A 20346-nucleotide genomic window follows, 5' to 3' on the forward strand; every position below is an offset into this window, starting at 1 on the left:
CCATTCACCTAACCCGATATATAAAAAAAGACAGGTTTGTTTTTGTATTGGTTTATTGCACCTTGTAAAAATATACAGCACTAAAATAATGTTGAATCAATATTCAATTATACTTAAAACGTACCGCTTAACATGTGTAATACAGCAGTCATTCATACAATACATCACTTTCAATACAGGCACAACCTTTCAGGCATTTTGTAGTTTTCATTTCAACATGATCAAATACTTCTAAAGTATACTTTTATCATAGTATATGATAAATCAGTAAAAACATTTATATATCATGCAATTAGTGATTTTGGAAAATCACAGTATAGTTATTTCCAGGAATTTCTTGTTTCCTGAAAAATATTCTTCTGTACATGATACCGGGGTTTGTGTGAATTAGAGTACAATTTGCTGTCAATTAGTCCCACCTTCTAGTGATTGTGATGTCACAAAAATCAAGTCAAAATATGATGTCACAATCACCTGAAGGTGGGACTTATCATCAGTTAGTCATACTTTACCCACGTCACTTTGGTATCTCGAAATCAACATATAATTCCTTGGAATGTTTGTCTAACCATAGAGGTTATACTTACAGACAATCGACATTTGAATGGTCAATGTTATTGACAGTATCTATTACTGTGATGCCAGCAATTGATTTGTTTGGTTAAATAACTGTACAAAATAACTAAGTAAAGTATAATTACTTATATCAAAATGTAAATACAATTAATGAATATCTAACAAATGTTGTTATAGATCTATGATATTGTAAACCAACTTTAGTTTGCATACAATTTACTTTCCTGATTTTTTGCAATACAAGTAAATTCGCTGAAGTTTATCTCAGTGAATTGATATCTACATCATCTATATTGATTGAATTATCGCTTAATTGTAAAATCAGCAAATAATTATATTTGATCTTTAAATTTAAAAGTCGCGAAAGAAAGTTTTCAGTATACACTCCTAATGCTGACACTTATTCAGCAATGTGCGTTACAAGACCATACACACTGTTAGCTTAAATAGACATTTCATAAGTATCACAGCTTTTATGCAGTAAGAGTATGCAGCATTTTCATACAATAACAAATTATTTGTACGACATCTCGTACCCAACAACTAATATGTTCTCATTTAATCAGACTGAATATTCGGGTAACTGTTGACCAGGTCTAAGTGAGATTTTATATGACAACTCCCAGAACTTGACAGCTTTGGCACTGGAGTAGGAATAATATTCAGTTTGTAGTACAAATTCTTCACACCAGACTTATTGTCTTTTTTTCATCAGAATAGCCCCATTTGCTGCAGAGCTGTAGCAATTATGAATATGTACAAATAATCGGATGTGTGAATGATTGCAAATTGCAATAATCTATTCTTACAAAGGAAACAATTTATTACATAGATTAAAAACTAATTTTTATAAGAACATGATAGTTTCAGAAAAAAGTTTTACTATGAATATATGAAACTTGATAGCACATACATGAATACTAACAAAACATTCCAAATCAACACGGTCTTACAGTTATACTAGCTTGACTGATTAAGATTCAACTGTACATGTATTATTATTTATCACATAATTTGCCAGGTAAAATTAATATATAAACAATTGTCCATGATAGTTGAACAAAACATTGACTTTTCAATCTGATTTGTATTCACTTTAATACAGGAAGATTGAGGGAAAATGTACATTTTTTTAATTACATGAGTTGACAAAAGTTGAGTAAAAAATATTATGTGCTCATTTTCAAAGGCTCACAATAATAAATATTTTTCTGATCTCATATGTTTTATAAACTTGTGTGGAGTCATTCTTCTCCAATATATCCTGAAATCATTCACCCCTGAAGATATATTTGAACTCTTCTTAATTCAATGGCAAGAAGATTTCAAAATGAATTTTCAGGGGTGTATGAGTTAATGTTGTACTTGGTCCAGCTGATGTAGGTCATTTCCAGCCAACAGACACGAGACAGAGTGAGAGTATTGTCTATTTCCTAAAATAGTTTCCATATCTGTATCCAAAAAGTTTGTGTAGAATTTGTTTATCACGCTCGTGAATCTAAAGGGAGTTTTCTCACTAGATCCTCTAGGGCCTTATCTCCTGTTGATTCTGCCTTCCTTTTTACCAAAGCATAACATCGCACCTGTAAACAGACAGCAGGCTTGACTGTAGATCATTTGATTCTGATAAGCAACACATTATCTTACCTAGATGGACACATATGTACCAAAGTTGAAGTACCAGTGCTTTATAATATAGGAGATATAGCCTGAATAAGCTTTTCTAAAATGGAGGTCAAAGGTCAAAATATAGGTTACCTTGACCTGGTTTAGGTGGCTCAGTTTTGATATCTGAAACACGATACTTTTAAGTTAACACTTGAAAAGTTAAAATCTGTTTTCAGGAAGTTAAGTGACATGTTTATATGTAAAGCTGTTTTTTAATCATTTTTATGTAAGAAAGCTGCCTTACCATTTGTTTAGTATCATTCTGGCCATGTTTCTGAGCCAGATTCCACAGGTTGGTTGCTAAGGTAAACGACTGTTGGTGAGACATATCACCATGACAAATCAGAGTATTGAAGAGTTCCAAAGCAAGAAAACTTTGTCTCTTGAACGACTGAAACAAAGAAATCCGAGAATTACACTTTTGATTGATAGAAAGACTTTTTACATACATGCTGAAGATTCATAACATGTCAATTGCAAAAAAACGTCTCTAAGTCATTAATACTTCACCTCCATTTGAAATTGTGATTGCACACGGCACTACTGGATACAAATAACTGTATGATGTAGCAGGGCATAAAAATCTTATACTTATTAATAAATGTACATGTGTAATTCTATATTCAGACTATTTTTATATTCCACTTCTCAGAATTCAATCGATTAAAAATCCTTTAAAATATAGATGACTTACCTCTGGAGTAGCTAGTGTTTTTAAGTGGTTGAGAATTTCCTCGAGTAATGTCGAACACATAGAGTTGACCTCTGCTAGATACTTGGGGTCAGATCCATACATGGCGTCATTCGCATCAACTGCAGGAAAAAAAACACCATTCTTAAAACAGACATTTATAAAATACTGGCTACAAAAAATTTTGGAAAGGGGGTATAGACTGCCCAGCTTTCAACATTACAGGATGAAGAAAGATATTTCCTCAATAACAGTTGATTTTCATTCTTAAGTATGTACATGAATTTGGGTTCATGATCACATCACTTCAACCTCTTCAATATCTAGAAGGTGAAATATAAATGCTGTGTCCAACCTGCCATCTTAACCACTCAGCCACCCTGGCACCAGAGCCACTGCAGAAGTTTGCAAAGAAGACTTCATGGGGCCTTGTGGTCAAATGGTACATTCTACCATAATACTTCAGAGTTCTAAATGCATGTAGGGTAGTTGTCGGGTTCTAACCATGAATATGAGTTTTCTTTTGGGTATCTCCAAAACTTTGTATATGATCAAATTACCCTGACTATTTAAAAAATAACATGACATTAAACAAGTTGAACTTCATCAAAGGCCTGAACAAAACCGATCTATTCAATATGATCAAGATAATCTAATATTGTGACAAACCTTTATCTACATGGTATAGGTAGACCTCCTGACTGGTAGCTGACAACATGGCCAGGACTCGGGTGTAGACTTGGACCTTGGTGTCCTGATTCTGTTCCCAGGTGTAGTTCTGTAGGATGTTCAGGAGACCACGCAACAGGTAAAGCACACCGGCGTCGGGGTTATCCTGTAAATATTGCATTACAGAAATATGTTAAATTATATCAATAATTAAAGTCTACAGCCATCCTGTAAATACTACACCATTGTCTGGGTTATCTTGTCAACAACACTCATGTATGTATGTTAGTCTGTAAGTAAATATAAGTTTAGTATTTAAAATGTATATTTCTCACAAATGCACTCAAACACCAAGTACTGAAGTCTTTAAACCAATTCATCTTATCTATGTTACCTTCCTGCACCGACTAGCAAGCACATCATAATGATTGACAAAAGTTGCTAAAAATAGTAACAATGACCTTTAACTTGACCTGTAACCCCGGTTAGTACTTACTGGAACTGCTAGCAGTGTGGACAGGAAGTTATAGATAAACTCAACCAGGAATGGCTCTGATGACCTTGCTTTTCCATCAAGGTCAAGGTTTTTCGGTACCTCAGGAATTAAGGAAATCGCAGCCTTCAAACATGAATCCGCTGTAACATCAAAAAAGAAAATATTCTATTAGGAAAATAATGTACATATAAATGGATATCAATAATTTCTCAAATCACATTCAACTTTTATTCCTTTTTTTATTCAAAATCTTAAATAAAGATTTTGAAATAGGAGTGTATCTGTAAAATGGCATATGTATTTCTAACTTTTTAGTGGTTTTTATATCTAGAAACTTCAAATTCTTTATAACACGCTATAGAGGATAAGATCATTCAGATTGACTTTGAATTGTATGTGGGATACAAACAATTACTTGTCACCATTCTTGGCCCCATAGGCTGTCAGAATTTTGTGACATCATCTGAAACCAGGGAAGATAACTACTACTAACCTTGGTTGTAACACTGGTTCTGTAGCGCCACCTGACCCGACAGGAAGGGAAACCAGGGGAGATAACTACTACTAACCTTGACTGTAACACTGGTTCTGTAGTGCCACCTGGCCCAGCAGGAGGGGAAAACCAGGGAAGATAACTACTACTAACCTTGACTGTAACACTGGTTCTGTAGTGCCACCTGGCCTGGTAGGAGGGGAAACCAGGGAAGATAACTACTACTAACCTTGACTGTAACACTGGTTCTGTAGTGCCACCTGGCCCAGCAGGAGGGGGAAACCAGGGAAGATAACTACTACTTACCTTGGCTGTAACACTGGTTCTGTAGTGCCACCTGGCCCAGCAAGAGGGGAAACCAGGGAAGATAACTACTACTAACCTTGACTGTAACACTGGTTCTGTAGTGCCACCTGGCCCAGCAGGAGGGGAAACCAGGGAAGATAACTACTACTAACCTTGACTGTAACACTGGTTCTGCAGCGCCACCTGGCCCAGCAGCAGGGGAAACCAGGGAAGATAACTACTACTAGCCTTCACTGTAACACTGGATCTGTAGCGCCACCTGGCCTGGCAGGAGGGGAAACCAGGGAAGATAACTACTACTAACCTTGAATGTAACACTGGTTCTGCAGTGCCACCTGGCCTGGCAGGAGGGGAAACCAGGGAAGATAACTACTACTAACCTTGACTGTAACACTGGTTCTGTAGTGCCACCTGGCCTGGCAGGAGGGGAAACCAGGGAAGATAACTACTACTAACCTTGACTGTAACACTGGTTCTGTAGTGCCACCTGGCCTGGCAGGAGGGGAAACCAGGGAAGATAACTACTACTAACCTTGAATGTAACACTGGTTCTGCAGTGCCACCTGGCCTGGCAGGAGGGGAAACCAGGGAAGATAACTACTACTAACCTTGACTGTAACACTGGTTCTGTAGTGCCACCTGGCCCAGCAGGAGGGGAAACCAGGGAAGATAACTACTACTAACCTTGACTGTAACACTGGTTCTGTAGTGCCACCTGGCCTGGCAGGAGGGGAAACCAGGGGAGGTAACTACTACTAACCTTGAATGTAACACTGGTTCTGCAGTGCCACCTGGCCTGGCAGGAGGGGAAACCAGGGAAGATAACTACTACTAACCTTGACTGTAACACTGGTTCTGTAGTGCCACCTGGCCTGGCAGGAGGGGGAAACCAGGGAAGATAACTACTACTAACCTTGACTGTAACACTGGTTCTGTAGTGCCACCTGGCCCAGCAGGAGGGGGAAACCAGGGAAGATAACTACTACTAACCTTGACTGTAACACTGGTTCTGTAGTGCCACCTGGCCCAGCAGGAGGGGAAACCAGGGGAGATAACTCTTATTAGCTTAGACTGTAACACTGGTTCTGTAGCGCTACCTGGCCCAGCAGGAGGGGAAACCAGGGAAGATAACTACTACTACTAGCTTTGACTGTAACACTGGTTCTGCAGTGCCACCTGGCCTGGCAGGAGGGGAAACCAGGGGAGATAACTACTAACAACTACTACTTACCTTGGCTGTAACACTGGTCCTGCAGCGCCACCTGGCTCGTCAGGAGGGGAAACCAGGGGAGGTAACTACTAATAACTACTACTAACCTTGGCTGTAACACTGATTCTGCAGTGCCACTTGACCCGACAGGAGATACAGATGAAGTTGGGACATTGTAGACTGTAGAGTTGGAATCGTGATGAAGCAGTACGCTGCACAGGCCTGAATACAAAATCTCAAATTAGTCACAATGATGTCCAAATAGCCTGTCAACTATCATTCATCTTTTTTATCACCTCTTCATGTATTGTATATAAACTTAAATGTTTACTGTTATTCAATATTAGGTAGAATTTCTGCAATTAAGCTTTTATTCTAGAGATTATTAATTCATTACTTCCAAAAAAAATTTATTTATTCATTTGGTCATTTGAAAATAATAGTAAGCTTGATGTAAATGCGGTCCAATGTCCCAGCAAGTAATATTACACTTACAGATTGATGAGGATGCAATTAAAACAAGAAATATAAGTTCTCCCTATATTCTACTAGGAAAATTTCTGAATTGGGAACAAAATTTGAAATTGAAAATATTTTGCAATATCTACTCAATAGCATAAAGTTAGTTTAATAAATCTACATATACAAGCACAGATGTGAAAGCTTACCCTAACAAAGTTGCCTGTCTTCCTTGAATGGTTTCCTTTTACGACTTTCCTTGTTTCTATGGCCAAATTGTTTACATTCTGAAAACACAGAATATTTACCCATCAAATAAAATGTATTTCAATTTTTATCAATCAATGAAATTACTAATATGTAATCCTTAAAGGGACAATTCAGTCTGGCTAATTCTGTTACATAACCACAAAGCAAAATATGACATACCAGGTAAATGTATTGTTCTATTTTCGTATGAAACATATAACAAGAAACATTGACAAATTCCACGTTAAGTATTTTGATTGATACCGTTGAAAATCCATATTATTGATCAATACGATTAAGCAGGTATAACATGTATGCTGTACCCATACCCGAGTAAAAGTCATGTACGTTGATCAAATGCAGTAAATAACCACTGAAGAGTTGGTGAAATTATATTTAGACAAGGATGTGATCTAATAAGGTAAACACATTACTGTAAGAGCGATTTGAGTAGTTCTAAACAAAAATTTCTTAACTACACTGACAAGGGCCATGGTTTGGCATACAACACATCCGACCACAATGTGTAATGGTGGCAAGTAAGCATTGAAGCAATTGTGAACATTTCACATAAATTCCAATACAGTGGGCTTTTCTGGCATATCACAGTAAAACCAATTAACCTAATCTCCATTGGAACTAGTTTGTTTCTGATATATATGCAAATTTTAACATACTCTTAGACTGAATTGTCCCTTTACAGCCCTGCTACCCCAACTGAGAACGACGCGTGTATATAAACCCCTACTGCTCTAACGCTGACTTGTATCGATGTATTGAATGAGTGTACTGTAGCCGTGTTATTTATAGACTCGGGTACTGTTGCCAAATCCACAGGTAAATTGGTACTGGATGCTACGCTCCGGCCTCTCATCCAGCTTAATGAAACTGAATGGCTAGTAAGCTTAACCGATCTATATATCATCAACAATGCGTCTGTATCTACTTAAAAACAAAACAAATATTTTTCAAATTGCATCAACATTCACTTGAATAGTATTTCTTTATTTTAAATATTTTGACAATTCTTCATACTTCTAGTAAAATTGCATATGAAACTCCTTATAGATCTAGCGATGCTCATTACGTAGGGAACCACCATACCATGTCCCAGCTGCAGGCCGTGTGCAAAAAGTCAAAAAACACAAGGGATTTATAAGATGAGTCCTAAACTCTCCTATATTTAGGATTTTCAATAAGTGGTTTGTAATATTATTACAGCAAAACTGACAAGCTACAAGGTTAGTGGCATTTTTAACCATACTGTATATATATATAATTAGCCATCAGCTTGGATCTGGTGCCGTACAGGTAGTGAGTTTACTCACAATGTGATTATTGCAAGCCAACGTATCTGCTATTTGATTGCTCTTTAAAGTTTGTTAATGATCTCAAACACACTTTATAACTTATTGTGGCAATTTTAAAATAACTAAATTATAACATTTTCAAATAGTTCAGATAACTATTCATGTGTAATATCTCCAGACATTGACATGTGTACGGAGTACGGCGGCTGGCAATGTTTTTGACATGTTCTGCAAGATATATTTCACGGTTTCAGTTACGGTGGCCAATAAAAGAAAACAAACACAGTGCAATTATATTATATTATTTCTTCTAAATACAACACTTTTTGTGCAAGTTGTCAAGCATTTATTGTGAATGTTTTGCAATGAAATTACCATCTTTATAACATTGAATTTGTGGTTCCGCGGACATTGTTTTCCCCAAAATTTGAAAACGCAAAATATACCGATACTGAGTAGATTTTTTCAGCATTCAAAGCCCTAAGAAAATATATGTTCAAAATACACTGGTGTGTAAGTAACACAAGTTTATTCGGTATTTGTAGCAATTATGATTGTGTTTGGTACAGCTAATGTAGCCAGAGCGCCTGCGATTTACCTGTGGATTTGCGACAGTACTCGAGTCTATAAATAACTAGCTTCACTCATTCAATACATCGATACAAGTCAGCGGTAGAGCGGTAGGGGTTTATATACACGCGTCGTTCTCAGTTGGAGTAGCACGGCTGTAAAACCTTAAAACTTATTTTATAAGACTAAACATCATGGAATGACAAACATTCAATCACAGACCCATATTCTATAAAGGCTACATTAATCACTAGCATACTGAAAATTCCTCAATAGTAATTACCTTGTACAAGTTGAATTAGGACTAGATCAAGGTTTGTGAAAGCAGATCTGGCCTCCACATAAAAACTCAGCTGTTGTTCGAAATCCTTCCCAAATGAAATCTTTCGGACAAAATTGGATATCAGCTGACTGACCATCTTCTTCTCATCCGCTAGGGTTAGAGCACTGTTGGTCAAATGAAGATTAGAATTAAATCACTGTTCCTGTCATTCAATATGAAATACTGTAACATCAAAGAGTAGTTCAAAATGATGAGCAATCACAATAGTGTTTTTGAGCATTTCACCATTGTTCTATACATTTGACTAGAATATATTAACAATGGTTATAAAAGGACAGTGTAATATTATTTAAGAATTAATTTGAATAGATTTTTTATGTGCTGATAAAGTAAATTTTTAAGCCAATGGAAATGCTCGTAACAAGCAAAATTGAATTATTTATGATTAATTGTGTAGATTAAGGGCAATTAGCATTTTCAGGTTTTCATTTATAGGAAAAACTTGATGCAAAGAGATCTATGATATTGAACAGTTAATTTGTCAATGTATCATATACCTATCCAGAAATATACATAAGATTTAAAAGTTACTTTACTGATAAGGTATGTATAATAATACTTACTTTACAGAATCATGCATAGTTTTACAGATGAAAGTTAAAGCATTAATAATCACTGGGTCGTTTGTAGGCTCTGACTGGTGTCTGAAAAAAACCCATTACAATTAGTCATATTTTACCCATGTCGTTTTGGTATCTTAAAACCCCTGTATTCCAAGACTTTGACAAAGTTTTGAACAATCTCATTATATGCCTATGCTAATTAATAGTCTGTATACAACTTTGCAAAGATAAAATAATCAACATAATAAATGTAAGTATATAACCATTTGGGTAATACAGAACAACTTCCTCCTTTCAAAATAACGGGTCTCACATATTTTTACCAATGGTACAGTTTAGATCTAAATCATCTCTAAGAAAAGCCTACAAATATGTTCTCATTGTTGACATCAAACAACCACTTACTTGGCAAAAGCTTCCATTATAGTTTTACATATATCTACTTTAACAGCCTCCTTCTGGAACATGTCTATAAATGGCAGGAATTTATTCTAAAAATAAAGAATTTCAATGTGAATTATTCATAACCAACATTTTTTATCAATTAAAGCAGCAAAAGGCCTAGATTAAAATAGGTTCTTTCCAGATAGTATAATTTTGTTTAGCATCTGAAATGAAGACAACTGAAACCAGCGAAAGTTTAATTGAAATACATGTAGGTTCTTTTCAAGTGTACAAAATGTATTGGAACCTAATCGGTGACCAACAACCCATAATATACAAAGTACTTATGTGAGAGAGATAGATCTCATTCATCCTCCTAACATAAATCACCAGAACTTTTTAGGAAATACACGCCATCTACATTGACAGATGATTAAGTTAGCTTTCTGTAAATTCAAATAATCTCTAAGAACTCACCAATGAAAACAGTGTAGAGAAGTTATGAATGTGTGTTACGACTTTGGCCACGACTGACTGAAGCTGCGGGTAAAAATCCTCGAACGCTCGGTCGGGTGTCATGTGTTTGATAATGTCTGCAAGGATTGTGTTGACTTCTCTCTTCTACAACACATAAAAATTTAAATACATTTAAACATAATGTCTAATAAAGACAGAAACTGAAGTTCATTAATCTTCGGACTACATATAGAAATTCTTACAGTCTTTATCTAAATTTATCTAAATAATGCAGTGAACCAAGTCAATGGAAAAACTTTTCATGAATTAAAATGATCAGTAATAGTGATTTTCAGACAAACTGGTAATTCTATGTTTTGCTGAATGCCTCGGTAAAGGAGAATTCCTCAAAATATCACACTTATATTAATTATTATAATTCTCATTCTGTAGAATATGTTTTACTTACCCCAAAGTTTATTACTACATATTCAATCCAAATCTCTGCACTGCCGATGTAATCCTGGAAAACATAATAGTAACAATGAATGACATTGGGTATTACACGTAATATGATTTACGATTTATCTCCCCCTCGGATGCTCCAGTTGCAATATAGTATATTTCACAGTTAAACAAAATGTGTAAAAATTCAAATCTCAAACCAGATGTATGTTTTTGTCCCTTGTTGATAAATTGAATGTGGAGTTGGTTTTACTTCGGTAACTGTTATGTTGTCAACTACCCAGCATAAAAAACCATCTATAAGATTATAAACACTTTTTTCACATCATAAACATAAAATATTTTGTGAAGGACTTGAACTTACTGCAGGGTTTTTAAGCTTCATGACTGCCTTCCATACTTCATTAAGGACAGTGAGTTTCTGTTCTTCTGGAGGCGACGTCATCACAAGACACAGTCCCAGGGTTCGATGAAGTAAATGCTACAACAGAAAATATTCAAGACACTGTCATATCAGACATTAAGTTTCTGATGCCGTTTCTCTAAATATGAAGTTAAATTTCTACAAAAAACAATGATATTCGTGCCATTTCTTTCAGCATGTTTTTCTGAAAAAAAAGTGCAGCTGAAAATCGTTTTGTTATAAGCATAGTTGATTATACATAAATTTACGGTACAGGTATATTTTAGGAACCTTTACAGGGACTGAAAACTGATTAGTTATCACCACAAAACGTTGTAAGCTTGTTCGTTTCAAACTTGTTTTACCGTAATAGAGAAAAAATTCATTTTTCTTTATCGGACAATAAATGTGAGTGTAATGTGACTATCCCAGTAATATTACGGTCATATACGATACCTTTGGGAAGCCAGTATCTTCACTCTCTCTGATCATCTCTGTAAACTCCACAGCTCGTACAGCAATGTATTCAGGTTTGAATGCGGAGATAATAGAGTTCAGCAATAGAGCACTGAAACCAAATTGAAACAAACCATGATGAGTATTTTACAATGACTTTTCAACTTCCATTGGTTACATTTTATATAATATGAACATGGCATAATACAACTTCAAAAATCACCAAGAGATAAAATTTTCTTGTTACCTTCAATGAGATAAATTAGATGTTAATCTTAATATATTTTTTTTTTGTCTTTTTTTTTATTAGGGGTGGGGGAGGGGGTTATATCTCATAATACTAAAGAAATAAATTATTATAAGCAAAATTCAAACTTTCAAATGAAAGATTTATCCAGATTATTTTGTGACCGTCAAAAATTATTCTTTATCTCAGGGGTACAACTCTCTCCACTTGATATGTATTTCTTATTCTTACCAATGTTGGAAAACTTTCAGACAAAAGAATTTCCTTACAACCCAATAATAAACCAAAATATAATTAACCTTTTACAGTGTTTTTTAAACTTCTGTAGGATGTCCATGAGAGTCTGTTCCGAGGACTTGTTAGCGATACACTGTAGTAGCCAGTCGAGGGCCGGAGAGAACAGAGTCAGGTATTTAGGCATCTCTAACTTCTGTATGGCCAAGACATTCTGTACATGGTCTCCTTGGATCTGTCATTCATAGTTCATATCATTAGATACAGTATAATTGATCATGATCGTTATACATATGTATCCTAAATGTTAAAGGGATATTCCTTTGTTTGGACATCAGGGGAAGTGTTGAAATTCTGAATGTATCATTGAATACATAGAAACTTGATTGTAAGTGTTCTAATGCCCATCAGTTATAGAATAATTTCCCAAAAGTGTAAACAAAAATTGTCCAGGCTTTTTTTTCCTTTTTTGTGGGTTTTTATTGGTGATACTCTGGGTTGATTCAATTATTATGAGGATGTGGTGTTTCAAAAGTTTTAATTATTAATAAATGTAGAATTTTATATACATATATATACTTTTCACTGTTTCACAAAATTAGATATTTCTCAACAGTCCTCAACATGGCACCCTAGAACTGTTTCAAATAAAAGATGCTCCTTTATTAGTTGATCAAATTAACAACAGCAAATAGACCACAGTAACAACCATTTACATTAACGTATAAAATGTAAACCAGGGACTGTCTTTTGTGAGGAGAAAACAGGTACTTACCTGTGTATAGGAAGCCAGGAAATCATCAAAGCAAGGCATCAGGTGGTCACTGATGGTCGGGGCTATCAACATCCCAACCTACATACAAGATAACAAAATGGACTTAACTTTACCAGTAGTTCCTACTAATCTATAAATTTTATGACAATATGTGAAGGGGAGCTAGCCAATTTGTTGGGCTCCCAAAAGGTTGATTTCAACACAATATGCCTTATGTATAAATACAACTTGGCTATAGATTTTTCTTTTTCTCTTTGGTGGTTTCTATAGACAGGTTTGGCTATAACTTACTTCAATTTTTCAGTCTTTTTTTCCTTTCTACTTGTGTTTGAATAATCAAAACATGACATAATTACATCACAAGAAATTTTTTTTTTAATCAAAATTGGTAATGTACACCTATTTATTTTCATGTATTTTGCGGGCAATTAGAATTGGCGAAAATAAGTTGCCACGAAAAAGATTCAATTACTAGTATAATAGTGTTTTACCTGTAAATCGTGAAATTAGATCGCTGTGAAAGTGTTGTTGAGAATAAAAACACGAAATTTAGTCACCATGGAACCAAATTGGCTTACAGTATATGCATAATGATAAATTATGAACAGTATATGTCACTAACATCACTTACCCTACTTAGGTAACAGCGAGCATAGATAGCCACTAACGGGTCTCCAATACCTTTGATCATAGCCATCAGTCTGTTTATTGCATCTCGGTACTCCCTGAAACATGTCAATAATAAAGCCATCGTAGACCCTATAATCAGCTTTCTATGCATATCAAAGCAGCAAAAGAAAGCCTGTCTTTCTGTGTAGTTACCAGGTATATACATATTTTGTTTGTTGATAATACCTACTTCTTTGGGGCTAAATCAGATACAGTTAACGTAACTTTATCAAAATGGGAACAGAGGTAGTGATATGGATACGGAAACATTCACTAGCTCTAATACAGATAAAGACAGTAGGAATAAAATAAATTTCTAGGTTTTCATTTTTAGGCCCCTGCTCTGGCTCCTTTAATTGCTTGATAGTTTGACAGGTACTAAAGCATCCTAAAAAGGAGATTTACCCTTGATTGAGGTAGCTGTAACACTTGAGTATGGCCGTTTCCACATAGAACCTCGGTATGAGCTCCCGTATCGACGCTATCTTATAGAACCAGTTACGACAGGTTTCTTTGGCTGACTCTGGCACCTGGTCGGGCGTGAAATTGTCTGTAAAAACAAATACAAGAAAACTTTCAAAATTAGCCTTAGCATAAAGGATACATTGTTGTGTAATCTGCATTTCCTTTAGTTATTCAAAAGAAAATATAAGTATGACAATTTTTATGTCAAATAATTCAAGTCAATATCCAGACATTATCTAGAAATAAGTAGCCAATTATAAACAATACAAGCCAGCAGAGGATTTAAAAAGAACATCAAAGCTTGAACAGAGTATTCAGGATGACAGCAAGGGTAGATATTATTGACAGAGACCGGTTAAGACAGTGTATTTTGGCCAGCACAAATTTAGAAGATATGATCTGATAGAAGGAAGATGTACGTGTTGTGGTATAAAATTTTCTCACCCGGTAATTTTACTGGCACTCCACTCCCTGGTGGGTAGTATACAGCCTTCTCCTTCAGCCTATCATATACCAATCTCCCTGTAATAGAAATATCCTAGAATTAGTATGTTATGTAACTTTGATTAATAAACATCCCTAAGAGTACATTGTATGTGCCAATCTCCCTACAATGGAAATATCCTAGAATTAGTATGATATATACAAATCTCTTTGAGAGAGAAAATATTAATTGTCATGAGGCAAGTTCTGTAAACAAACTTTCTTTCACCTGCGATTAATTTTAGGAATTTTGCGATTAAGGTAAATTCGCAAAAGTTTATCTCCACAAATTGATTTCTTAAAAAATTCTTGGAAATTAAATTCAAAGATATCTTCATTAAATTTTAAATCCGTGGAACTTTATTTACGAGAAAATATTTTTAAACGAAAATCAAGAAACTTAGTAGCCGCGAAAGAAAGTTGGTTTACAGTAACTGCTTTCAAACATTAAACCTCCAAAGAAAAGGTGACAACTTAAAGCATTTCAATCATCTCAATGTGTCACAAGTACGTACATTGTAAATGAATTCAGGATGATATTATTTAGTGATAACAGTTCACTACAAACTTACCAAATGTGTCCAGTATATCTGTGATAAGGACAAACTTGCTTGGATAGAACTGGATCACTGATGTGTCGGCTAAAAGTTTGGAACACTGCAACAAGTCATTAGTAGTTAGAATCAATAGTAGATAATTGAAAAAAGTATTTCACATTGAGTTGTAATGTGGTTTTTTTATCCTTATAGGGAAGAATGTGTAAAAAATGATCTCAAATAAAACACCTTTGTTTAATTCTCTATACATATCCGCATAATGTTTTCAACTGATACCAAAATTTGGACAATTCCTGACATTTAAGAATAAAATGAAATTAATTACTACCTGTAATACCAAAAAAACCTGTCAAATGGTATCTTGAAAATAAACCAAAAGAAAATTTGGTTCAAAATACGTTGTGTTAATATATATATGCCTGGTACTACAATTGTAACAATGTCACACAAAAACCTGAAAAAAAAGCCAGCGCTAGTGGAATGCAGGAAAACACTAACCTGGATAGCTATCTTGAGAGCTTTTACTCTCTGATCGTTGTCCCACGCACTTATAAGAGCCTGGTTCAATTCATCAATCCGGTTCACGTAGTCCTGCTGACTAAGGTTCAACATCTCCTGAACAGACCCCTAAAATCAGAGACAGAATCATGACTTACAAAGGTTGGTGGTACCAGTTTTGTTTTTAACTTCCTGTTATCAGTGGGGGTCATTTAAAGTGTACACGGAATGGATAATGATATTTAGATATGTTATTCTGTTTGATCTCCTGACAAGAATGTTGAAAACCGCATCAAAATCGGCCGCTTCAGTACCGAGATACCGCCCTCCGAAATGCTCGATTTTTACCTGTATATCAACTGCTAATCAGGGAATCGGCCGCTCACGCTGATTTGGGGAATAACCGGATGTGACATCACGAGGACAACGGCAGTGAGGTGTTTGGTAGTGGGGTTATAGCACAAAGGTGGACATATGTATTCCTAAAATGGGGTTACGAGAATTTTACAGATATATATACAGTATACAGTTATGGTGACGATTTTAATTATATATAAAATAGGAAATATTGCAACTGAAATCATGCTAAATATATAAGTTTATTAGCGGAAATTATAAGAATATTTAAGGATGTGTGCCAGGTTTTGTTGGTGGAGGAAAGGCAGAGTACCCGTACAAAAACCACAAAACTAGCAGTCAGTACCTGCCAACTACCCACAAGGGATTCGAACTCGCAACCAAGAGGTGAAGAGCTTGTGGCAATATTTTGGGACATCTTAACCATTCAGCACCATGGCCTACTTCTCAATATAATACTTGTCACCAAGAACAATTTTGGTAGATAGTGAGCAATGAAAATCGTAAATTAACAAACCTCTTCAAAATCATCTAACTGTTCCAGTCTGTTCTTCACTTTATCAGTCACGGTGGTAGCTGTCACGGCCTTGATTACAACTGTAAGTATTCATGACATCATAAGGTTAATGTTAATCTATATATCTAATTATACAATACGATACAGAAAAACATGATTACAACGAACCTCTGAAAATCAACAAAACTACTTAGTTATAGGAATAGTTTCTTATACACATATTACAGATATCATATAGGAACCTTGACTTGGAATGAACATTACTAATTACTATGTTGTAACCACAAATTTGTTACAAGTGTGTTTGTTAAAAATATGATTCACTGAAGTAGTTTTCTAAATACACATAAGGTAATCCTAACACACACCTTGATGATATTCAAAGCAATAGCAATTCAATTCAATATAGAAACACTGTGCAATGAACTGATCCTTCCAAAAAAATATGTCTCTTTTTAAGTTAAACATACCAGTAAGCATTGGTTTACAACATATTGTATCCAACCCAAACATCAAAACGAAAGTTTCTACAATTCATATTGATGAAATATTGTCAATAAATTGTACATTGGAGTTATGGAGTTATTTTTTTCCTGAAAGCATGTGATATTCTAATACCTTTTTCCTTATCCGATGCTGACAGAAAACTGGTGGTAATGGAGAGCTTCTCTGATGTACTGTACTTGGCCAGAATGCCAGCTTTCTTGGCACTCCATGGTTCAAAGGTCTCGTCCAGGTCATCACTTGGATTGTGTCCTTTACTCTCCTACAAGGACAAATTTTATTCACTCTGGTTTAAAACAATTAAATTTTGTAAATACTTTTTTCTATTCATATTTTACCAAAATGATTGTTATTGAAATAATAATTGAATTGTGATCGTTACTGAAATAGTAACTGAATTATGATGACCCACGTTGATTTATCTACAAGGTCTTTTGAAAAACCAGATAAGAGATTATGTTAAGATACATTGTAATACTAACAATATCTTTCCCTTGATAGTACCTTGAGACTTGAGCTGCGAGTCTTGGATGTACTTTTAGTCTGGGCTTCAGCAGCAAACATAGACAATGGGTCAGAGCCCTCTAGTGCTGAACTTAAAGGGTCTATAATATCCGACTTCACAGCTTTGCTGGCCGCTGCCCCCTTTACAGGTGTCCCACGTTTTTCGGTACTTTTTACTTCAACAACCTGAAAAAATAGATTTCAATATTATTCCATCGTTTCATTTCTGCTAATATTTCTGCGCTTTCCTAATCAAATGAACAGAAGGTTTCTTTTTTCTTCTTCTTCTTTTTTATTTTACTTTCGGTTTTTCATTTATTTAAATTTGATTTTAATACATTTTAACTTTACTAACTTTTAAGTGCATTTTAAACTATATTTGTTTCCAGTACAACTGTATACATGTACATGTATTTATATGAATATGTACATGCATTATATAGAAGAGTAGTGAAAAATAACCCTCACCACTCTTTTGTAACTAAAATCTGAAGTAATTTGACCACAAGTCTGCCACACATTTTATCAACTTTAAATACTAAAGAGAAATTACTGCCCATTAGTCAATGCTTACACATGTTTATGAAGACTTGTACACATGAGCATGCACTCTCACTCTTTTACAAATGTATATGATCAGTTTGACTTTTTCCTTTTACTTTAACTTAAACATCAATCAATGAATATATACATAGTAAAAATTAATTCATACACTGATGGTTTTTAAAGGATGACTAGTTGTCTCCTCCAAAGGTAGATTTTCTTTCTTAGCTTCCAGAAGGTAGTTTCTCCTTTTTGGTACCCTGAAAGAAAATAATAGCAACAATTAGCATAAAATTAACGGTACGCTTCCAAATGCAAAAACACAATTTTAGATATTTTCATTACACATTTGAATGCATGCCTTTCAACAATCAACCCTTACAATTGTTATTTATATGGTTTAATCATTCTAATTCTCCAGGGGTTACAAATACTGTTATTATACAACTCTCAAACACATCATAAAAAAAACAGTTTACTGAAAGCTCAGACAATTGATGAGCTGATCGAAGTTTGGCATCATTCTCTGTTATCTTCAAAGAAATTTCTGCTGACTGGCGATAGTTCTTTTTTTTCTACACTGCCATCAGTTTTACATCGAGATATATCAGGTCGAGGAAAACCACTAACTTGCATATTATACGCAAACTAGAGTATTATACCCCAATTTGAGTATGGATTCGTTACTAAAAAAAGCCTAAATCGATGAAATCTCAACTTTTGCTATACTTTTTCAAAAAATCACATTAATACATGCCAAGATAAAGTGCAATTTACTAAAATTTTTGCAGTAGCATCGTTTGTTATAACGGAACTTGATGCAACTTTTCTCAAAGTATTTCATCTACTTTCAATCAGACATGCAAATGAAACTAATTTTTTTTCCTTTGTGTGCTGTTTCATAGTTAGATAAATGTGATTTGAGAAAATATTTGAGAAAAGTTCATTTTAGAGCATTTTTATCTTTTTATTAAGTTAAAGAATATTTTCCTCCTCATCAAAGAAGCCTCTGAAACCAAGTAAATAACTGGCAGTTTGCTTTCGTTTTGAATGTCATAATGGTAGCAGGATAAAGTTAAAACAGAATACACGGTTAGTATCTTACAATACAAGGTTTATTTTCGTGCTCGTCATCTCGGCTTTCCTAAGTCTCGCACCAAAATAAACCTTGTATTGTAAGATACTAACCATGTATTCTCTATTTAATATGGTTTTATCATTCTTAATACTACAGGGGTTACAATTACTGTTATTATCAACCTTTCGAACATATCATAAAAAACAGTTTACTGAAAGCTCAGTGAGTGTCTGCGACAATGAATGAGCCAAAGTTTGGCATTATTCTCAGTAATCTTCAAAGGAAGTTTCTGCTGACCAGTGATTGGCATTTTTTTCCTGAACTGCCTTCAGTTTTACAATGAGATATATAGTCCAGGTGTCCATATGCATATAACAACAGTTTAAGTAACACCTGGAGTATCAAGACCAGATGTGGTTTAATATATGCTCCAACGTCTGTGACCCATGTGAGTGTTTGGATCAAGACGGTTTTATCACTATAATGCATTTCACTAGTCAAAGAAGTGTGTCAGGGCATGTAAATAGTTTGTGTTTTATGGGAATATATATAGTGTTGTGGTCCTGTGTTAGTTGTAAGAGTACATGTGTATCTTGTACACGTGTAGCTGTCGTGTATAATATGTCATTGTATCGATCGCCTGTGTTGTGTTCCCTCTTTTTATTGGTCGAACGTGCATGTACTGTTGGCTGTAGTTTGTCGTTATTAACAAACTGGGCCCGTCTCGCTCCTGTTACAGAAGCATATAAAAATCTATATCCTCAATGATGAAAAAGGGATAGTGTACCAAAAGCTAAAGCTATGTCTTTCATCTAGACCCGATAGAAATAAAATAAATGAAAATAAATCAATGCATTGCTTCAGCATATAACGTTATACTAGAGAACTTTGCCTGCCTGTTTTGCTCCAAGTGAAATAGATTAACACATCTTAGACCGGCACTATTGTATGCACTGCATTCTCACAGAATAACGTCAATTTCCCAATATACGTCTCATTCGAATATGAGATTAATGACAATAGTTTAATTTTCTATGCATTCACAAGTGCATACATTAAAGATGAACTTCATATAAAAAGAAAAATCATAACAAACCATTCGTAGGTCGCCATTTTGTACAAGTGTGTCACATGACTTACTTTTTCCT

At 34.8% G+C, this 20346-nt stretch overlaps 1 protein-coding gene across 1 annotated transcript; it reads right to left on the reverse strand.

Annotated features, from left to right (window-relative positions):
* Window positions 1–35: 35 nt before the first annotated feature.
* On the reverse strand, window positions 36–20334 carry LOC138323640 (VPS35 endosomal protein-sorting factor-like). Its single transcript, XM_069268391.1, has 26 exons — window positions 20295–20334; window positions 18290–18380; window positions 17578–17763; window positions 17188–17335; window positions 16570–16649; window positions 15696–15824; window positions 15213–15297; window positions 14602–14679; window positions 14098–14242; window positions 13655–13748; window positions 13024–13101; window positions 12314–12483; window positions 11768–11879; window positions 11273–11389; window positions 10913–10966; window positions 10465–10608; window positions 10009–10094; window positions 9604–9684; window positions 8983–9144; window positions 6778–6856; window positions 6217–6331; window positions 4101–4240; window positions 3605–3770; window positions 2939–3057; window positions 2489–2635; window positions 36–2159 (listed from the first exon to the last, which is right to left on the reverse strand). The coding sequence occupies exons 1-26, from the start codon at window positions 20309–20311 to the stop codon at window positions 2061–2063; spliced, it is 2922 nt and encodes a 973-aa protein (XP_069124492.1). The 5' UTR covers window positions 20312–20334; the 3' UTR covers window positions 36–2060.
* Window positions 20335–20346: the final 12 nt, after the last annotated feature.

Source organism: Argopecten irradians, chromosome 5 (assembly GCF_041381155.1).
Source record: "Argopecten irradians isolate NY chromosome 5, Ai_NY, whole genome shotgun sequence".
In the NCBI taxonomy this organism is placed as follows: Eukaryota; Metazoa; Mollusca; class Bivalvia; order Pectinida; family Pectinidae; genus Argopecten; species Argopecten irradians.

Coding starts and splice junctions, on each gene's coding strand:
- LOC138323640 (XM_069268391.1), bottom strand. Junction 11,880..12,313: donor TTTAAAAAACACTGTAAAAG/GTTAATTATATT, acceptor ATTTGGTTTCAG/TGCTCTATTGCTGAACTCTA. Junction 2,636..2,938: donor AAACACTAGCTACTCCAGAG/GTAAGTCATCTA, acceptor TCTTTGTTTCAG/TCGTTCAAGAGACAAAGTTT.